Below are 7,495 nucleotides of genomic sequence, written 5' to 3'. Positions count from 1 at the left end.
GCATCGAATCTTTTCAATTCTGCAGCTAATTATGACGAAATTTTTACCAAATGAAGTTCCAAATGACAGATATCTCCAACATTGGAACCTCACTACAAAGTATAAATAGTGCAATTATCCCTAGAATAATGTTAGAGGTACTTCAACTAGCATTACTCTTATCCATCATCCAGGTGTCCACAATCATCAGCAAGGAGTCAACATGCATCAACAAAACCTCCTTACCTGCAAGAGTGAAGTGTTGCCAAAATATCAGCCTGAGCAACTAGGAAGTCCAACAGGTCTGTCCACCAGAAAAAGATGCTGAAACCATAAACAACCATCACTGTACATCTTGGAAAACTTGAGACAACTGTCAAGTTTGTCACCTGCTGTGTGGCCGTTCTCCTCTATTATTCAACGTAACATCATGACCAGAATTCCAAAACATATCATGACCATACAAGGAAAAGACATTACAAACAGGTCGTGAGTCAAAGAATCTAGCGGGGCTTCCACAAACAGTTTGCTAGGTGAATCAATATTGAATTCATTTGTGTGAATCCTCCATTGGTATCTCTCTCAGGAAAGTTCTAGTCAGAATCCTAAAATAACATGGAACGCTAAGATATAAGCACAAAGATGTTCCCAGGACTGACTTAAAGCATGAGTTAAAAGCAGATACTAAACAAGCAGTCATTCTTAACCACTCATAGATGCTTTCACAAAGTGTCTGATTGAGAAATCATTAAATCAAATTTCCTGTGGTGTGAAGTCTTATTTTGCCTGACATTTTCCTATGAGAAACTCTAATTCTTTTTGAAAAAGAGCTTGAATATTATTTCACTATATTCAAGCTCTTTTCTTGACAATCTGGTATTCCTAATGAAGTAAACTCTTCCAAAGCGCAAAACTAAACTTCTCTGGACATGCCGGTAGAATCTACCTAAACCATGCCCAGCCATCAGAACAATAGCAATCAGAAGACATGAACAATCATCTAGAGAACTGCAACATCAACTGTGTCGGCTTTCTTACCTAAAGCATCATTGGATGATCAAGTCCGCCATTTTGGACTCATTGGATGATCAAGTCCACCATTCTGGACTCAACACTAGGCATATTTTCCTGTTCACGCTCATTATGAAATGAGAATAATTAAGGTAGCATGTTGTGATCATACCCATCCAATTAGCCAATATGATGCTGTTGGCCTATCGTACCATCTTGTCTAATGCAGAATGAGCATTCGAACAGCATAAATTCATTCTACTGCATTTATAGGGCAGCGATCCTAGAGAAATAATGGTAGTCACTCCAGAAGGTACAGAACAACTCAATGGCTCTGTCAATTTTAACTATCTGGACGGGAGAAAATCAAATTTTAACTAATACAGCATATCAATTTGGAAACCAGTCATCTGCTTCCGCACAACAGATAATTCCACCCTATGCCTTATCAGTATGGAAGCAACTAACCAATCATGCAACTGCTTGCACGTTTCCAGCAAATAGAAATACCCATATCCAGTCAATAGCCAAAGCAATCAGTGGTCATAGCATTCTCCAGGTGTCCTTTATTGGAAGTTTTTGTGACAAAAAGTGCAGATAGTAAGTGCATTTAAAGAAGACCGTAAGTGAGTTATAACGCATGCAACGCACAAAATTAATGAAATGCTCTGTCGAACACAAGATCTGTCGAAAATCCAGCAACTTTAAAACGGCTAATTAATATCTTGCCTTTCAATGATGCGAAGGATGAAAAAGGCGATATCCACGGCTAGCTCTTGCTGCTTGAAGCTTAATTATCATCACATCAATTATAACATGGACAAATATTGAAACCAATTAGGAAGAATTAATAAGCATCAGTGCTATCCAAGTTGAGAAGCAAAAAGTAACCCAATTTGCTTCAAGAATATCAATGAACTAGAAATACTACAGATCATTGACAGGAAAGCAAAATCCATTGGTTAACCAAAAGATGAAAAGAGCACAACAAAACCAGTTCTGTGCAAGAAAAACATTCAGCCTCCAAATATAACTTTCCGCTAAAATCTCCAAAGTATCTTAAGACTACCTATCTGCAGAGAAACATTGAAGGAATGTACACATTTGACCGTCAAAAAGCTTGAACTAGAAGTCAATATTCGGCTACTCATTCACCGCTGTCCAAAAGGCTCTAAAAGGCACGAACAACTTCAGTCACCAATGAGCAAGGGGCCTTCCAAAGTTGACCTGTTTCCAGCAACATAAATCCACCGAAGGAACGAACAAGGAGTGCGCGTTTCATGGGTTTTCTACGCACTGTGCCAGGCTTGAATGAGGAGAAACTGGAAGGCCACCATCATCCCCATCGCTACCGCAAGTATTACTCACAATTTTCCTCACCTCCTTGTCACAACTCTGGACAGTTCGAACATCAAACTCACTCTTCTCAGAGTCCTCCTTGCCAGAGCACTTCGCCAGATCCTTCCCCACCTTTTGGGCTAACTGGCAGAAAAAATCAGTCAAAACAGGCTCGTAATTGGGCATCTTCGCATATCCAGGGAAATAGTTAATGTCAATAACCAAGTATCTGTGACCATTTCTGGCATCCCTTATCACATCGAAGTTAAACAAATTCAAATTCATGGCCCGCCTCAAACCCCTTGCGATCTCTGTTATAAAACTCTGAGGAGGCATCTCGGTGTCCTCCAAATGCATCAACCTATAATACTTATCGTCATTTTTGTCATGCGTTGTCAAATTGGACACCTGTGAGAACGACAAACACCCCTCGAGAGACCCCAGCTTCTCCTCTGAAACATCAGGCAAGGACTTGCGCTTCACGCATTTCACGTACTCGCCGACAACATAAACTTTGAAGATGACCCCACCGTGATTGACAAACTCCTGCAGCACAATAGGTGGTTTGAGCTTGTTCAGCCCGTCGTGGTTAAACACGAGCGCCATTTTGTGCGATTTGGCGCTTCCGTCAGCGACCAAGGGTTTCGCAATCACCGGGAACTTCAGCGACGCCCATGCATGCTTATCGAACAGCGTCTCCTTGTCGTAAATCACAATCTGGTTTGGGATACCGAACGATTCGCTCTGGCTCTCAATCCGAAGCTCAGAAACAACCTGGAGCATGGAAATGCGGTTGTGGAGCCTCTCGATTGCATGCGGCGAATCCAAAATCACCGCATTAGGGTTCCCAGCGGTGAACTCCTCCAACTGGCGCCTCCAGTCCTCGCCGTACAGCTTGTGGAGGACGCAGTCGAGAGGCCCCTGATCGACCAGCGGCCGCTCGGCGTCGATCCTCAGGAGATCGACGCCCCGGGACGCGGCGAGAGTGACGAGAGAGTCCTGAATGAAGCTCTCTCGCTTCTTCGGCAGGAGGGCGTAGCCCACGCGAAACCTACTCTCCGTCTCCGCCATGGCCGAAGCTGCGTCCGTCCTCAATGCCAATCCTAACAACCGCAGATTCCCCACCGAAGCTCATATACAGCAATTTCTCCTCGGGACTTGCGATTGACACGCGAGAAAATGAGAAGGCCTTGTATCTGGAAATGACGACGAGTTCAGCTAGGGCTTCGTAGCGCGGCGTCGCAGTGGATAAATCCGACTTCGAGGTTTGAAACTTCCAAAGAATCGAAACCGAATCCTGCAACAGACAGAGAGAGAGAAAAAGGAAGGGGGGGTCAAACGAAGGCGAAGAGTGCGGCGTGTGTGTATATATATATAGCTCGGACTAGACTAGGGTTAGATGGGAGGGGATAGAGATGCGGGTGGCTTTTTACCATGGTTAGTTAGCGGGGTAGAGCTTCAAGGCCCGACCCGGGGGAGGTTTTGGGACGATGCACACGTGGCGTATTCTCTAGGGCGATCATGCGGATTCGCGCCGCAAAAAGTAAGAGTGGGGCGGAATCTTGAAATTGGACGGTCGTGATCGCGTTGACCGACAGTCGTCTTCCCACTTTCGGAGGTCGATAGGGACCTCTTCTATTTCCGCACATTCTTAAATTCGAGAGTTTCCATGTTAATTCTATAAAAAGGTTACGTTAAATCCTTATCACCCAAAAATGGACTAATCACATGTGCATTCGCTCGAATATTCTTGTAAATATTCCTGCGATTGAATTGCACAATGGAGCCGATAGAAAATAGAAACTGATTTTTGAGGCAAATGTAGATCCAAATGAAAAACAACAAAAAATGAAGCACGGTGTAGTAGGAGATCGATAAAATGTGAAGGATCGAAGGTTTCTTTTATTTTGCAAAAAATGTGATATTTTAAATAGTCTCTTTTTCAGAATAATGACAAGATTTTCAGAAAAAATGACGATATTTTCGGTATTCGGTTAAGAAAATCTGATTTGATTTTATGAAATAGACATGAACAATGGAGAAAACGAATACGGCCACCAGGGGCCCAAATTCAGCCTTGATGGACTCCAACCCAGCCACAGATACCTAGGTCCCGAGCACAAGCATGGGCATTGTTGACACCTAAATTTTAATTTTCATTTATCATTTCATAAAAATGAGAATTAGTAATAGTTCTCACAAAAATAATTTTATCATGCATAGCACATTTATTTTCTATCGACCAAAAGCATGTTATGGTATTTAGGGTCGGATGTCGAGTCAATTGAGCTTAATTTGATAGGCGACTGGACCAAACTAGTTTGAAAATTTTGAATGAGGCCCGGAAGGGATGCCGAATTTTTCATCATAATTTTGGACTTAAAACAGCCCGTTTGAGCTCTTAATATTGCAAAAAGGCCTAAATTAATTATCCATTTGATTAGTTAAGGTCCAATTGGGTCCGGAATGACAAAATGAGCCCACAAAAGCCTAGGATTTTGGTCCAACTTGTGGGAGTCCTCATTTGGACGAAAATTCTAGCTATTTTTAATAAATAAGACTCCTCAGAAGTCAGAATTTTTAATCCGACGATCGATATCTAATAAGAGTTTCTGAATCGAACGGTCGTCGATAAACCCTACACTTGCGTGCAACCCTTTGTTCTATAAATATACAATTATGCCTAGGGTTAAAGGGGGGACAACCAAAGAAGAAAAAATTCTGCACATTGAGTTGAGAAATCACGTGAGAAGAAAAGAGAGGGAGAAAGTGCTTGTCTTTCCTCCTTGGTGCGAGGTTGCTCCATTATTCGTGTGCCTTAGCTCCATCACCCACATGCCCAATAGCCACTATTGTTGCCTACATCAGCCGCTCGACGCCGCCGCTCGATCATCCATCACCCCGCCTTGGTCCGTCGGTGCTCAAGCTACTGTCCCAACGAGATTGTGCTGCTGTTTAGTGGAGTCTAGTTGCTGTTCGGGAGTACTTTTGAGACGTCGCCTAAGCAAGTTTGTACTCCGGTTTGAGGGTTGATCCCGCTGCTGTCTATAGATAATTTTACTGCTATTCGGGGCTCAAAACAGCCCCATCTTGTGTGGTTTTTATCACTAATCAGTGCAGGATTTTTGCTCATCGTTCGGGAACAATTGTCGCAAATTTCAGCGATAACTTCTTGAATATTCGGTGTTGTTGAAGGCGCAAAATAGCTGCTGTGTTTTCATCTCGTCGGATCCTCCTAAGCACGTGCGAAGTCCCTAGCCGATCGGTCCCTTCTCAAAAACTTCCAAGCAACGTTCAGATTAGGTAACAAGCAATCTTAATTTGTCACATCGTTAAATTTCGTTGCCAATACGATTGGTTGTTTGTTCCGTGTTCTAAAAAAAGTTAAATTCTTTTTGTTAGATGTTAGTCATGGACTATTGCATGGGTTATAAGAAAATCATCAAATTGGAAGACATGCATGAAAAGTTCAAATTTCCCTTTGATCTCACCACATTAAAAAATTGAGATTACTTTGAATTTTACTTTGTCATGTTTATCTTGGTTAACTTTGGATTATCTTGCACGTTCTAAAGAAAGTTAATTAGATAACGATGAATCTTGGCAAGGTAATGAAAAATGATATTCGATCAGATTTGGTGGATCATTCAAGGATAAGGATTGACCTTTGCATATCGAATCTAAATTTTTCTGCATATCTTTTATTCTTGTAGATATTGCGTATATCTTGAGCATATATCTGGATTTGTGGTATATCTATGGATATTTGATTTATTTTGTGGCAGAAATTTGAGATATCTAAAAAATCATGAACATCATCTTGAAAGGATAGTGCACAACTTTTTTTAGAATATCTAATTTATCTTGTGATCAAAATTTGAATCCATATGAGAATCATGAGCATATCGGATAAGATCCGTATCTCGGTTGAGAATTCCGAACATATCTTTAAAATTTAGGAAATTATCTAAGAAATTCCTCCCAAATCTCAAGAGATAATCTTTCCTATTTTAAAAGATATGAAATCCTTTGTGGATATGAGCTTATCTCCTTGAAAATTTTGGAATCCCTTAAGGATTTTCAGAAATTCAATAAATATTTGCACATCTTTAAACAAAACTGCCCATAATATATGCTCCCTTGTGCCCGACCCTTCGGAATATTAAATTGCAAGCCTTAACCATGATCTTATGGGGTGGGACGGCAATTTAGTATAAGATTTCGTATTCTGCCCTTTGGCGAGAAGGGACGTTGATATCTTTTACTACTATCCGCATACTAGCTCGAATCCCCGAGAATGTAGCGAATAAAATCTCACTCTAGCCCGAATCTTCGGGAATGAGAAGATTTATCGAAAAATCGGATTTTAAGGTATATTATGGGCATTTTTGTTTAACTTTGTTCAAATTCAAGCTTAAAAGAAATTCAAAAAAACAAAAAATAATAAAAGGGAAAACGAAAAAAAATATTTAATTCGCATCATCAATCAAGAAAAGGCATTTTCATGAAATCCGGTACCGAAAGGGTGTTAATTAAAAATTAACATAATCAAGTCCCCGAACCCTAAATCTCCGGTTTGCGAAAAATAAAGTATTCTCCCGTACTTTATTTAGGTATCTAATCTACCTACCAAAAAAGATTAGTGGCGGCTCCTACAAAAGAAAAAAAATGAAACCTAAGTTGCGAATTGGTAGGGCTTGGGAGAGTCCGTATTAGGTTAGTTAATTCATCTAATTAACCTAATAATCCATTAACCTAAATTAATTTTTAGGTCGCGACGGGCATTGATCTCGGTTCGATCTCGATGAACCTAGGCACTAGGATTATGGCACGAGCTCTAGAGTCCCACACCCAGCCTCAATGGATAGGTACGCGGGGACTAGGGTCCCGAGCCCAACCTCTATGGACCCCATGCCTAGGCACTAGGAACCTAGCACGAGCATAGGGCCTTGGGCTTGGATGTCAGGGGGCTGGGCAATGATATCGGAGTCTTAGGCCTAGTCCCCATCGCTAGTATCCCGAGCCCCATCTTTGTGGACCCGGACCCAAGCATAGGGGTTCCAAACCCCGACCTCTTTTGACTCGGGCTTGGCCTCAATGGACCCTAGTGGACTCAGCCCCAGTTCGCTGCCAAGGGCCCGAAAACAAGGTCGGAATTCCTATGCCA

The 7,495-nt window shown here is 41.7% G+C and overlaps 1 protein-coding gene across 4 annotated transcripts; it reads right to left on the bottom strand.

The window, feature by feature from the left end:
* LOC115737008 (inositol-tetrakisphosphate 1-kinase 1-like) lies at positions 1 to 3,673 on the bottom strand. 4 transcript variants are annotated; one of them, XR_007199652.1, is made up of 2 exons: positions 1,018 to 1,059; positions 1 to 368 (listed from the first exon to the last, which is right to left on the bottom strand). XR_007199652.1 is itself a non-coding variant. In XM_030668952.2 (2 exons), the coding sequence occupies exon 1, from the start codon at positions 3,397 to 3,399 to the stop codon at positions 2,269 to 2,271; it is 1,131 nt and encodes a 376-aa protein (XP_030524812.1). In that variant the 5' UTR covers positions 3,400 to 3,673; the 3' UTR covers positions 1 to 368; positions 2,060 to 2,268. The 4 variants fall into 4 exon arrangements, 3 of the variants coding, with proteins under 3 accessions (XP_030524812.1, XP_030524811.1, XP_048140841.1); XM_030668952.2 differs by lacking the exon at positions 1,018 to 1,059 and adding an exon at positions 2,060 to 3,673; XM_030668951.2 differs by lacking the exon at positions 1,018 to 1,059 and adding an exon at positions 2,060 to 3,673 and having other exon boundaries at positions 1 to 225.
* Positions 3,674 to 7,495: the final 3,822 nt, after the last annotated feature.

Source organism: Rhodamnia argentea, chromosome 9, assembly GCF_020921035.1.
Source record: "Rhodamnia argentea isolate NSW1041297 chromosome 9, ASM2092103v1, whole genome shotgun sequence".
Lineage (NCBI taxonomy): Eukaryota > Viridiplantae > Streptophyta > Magnoliopsida > Myrtales > Myrtaceae > Rhodamnia > Rhodamnia argentea.
Note: the sequence above shows the minus strand (reverse complement) of the source record. Positions and strands in the feature narration are given on the sequence as shown.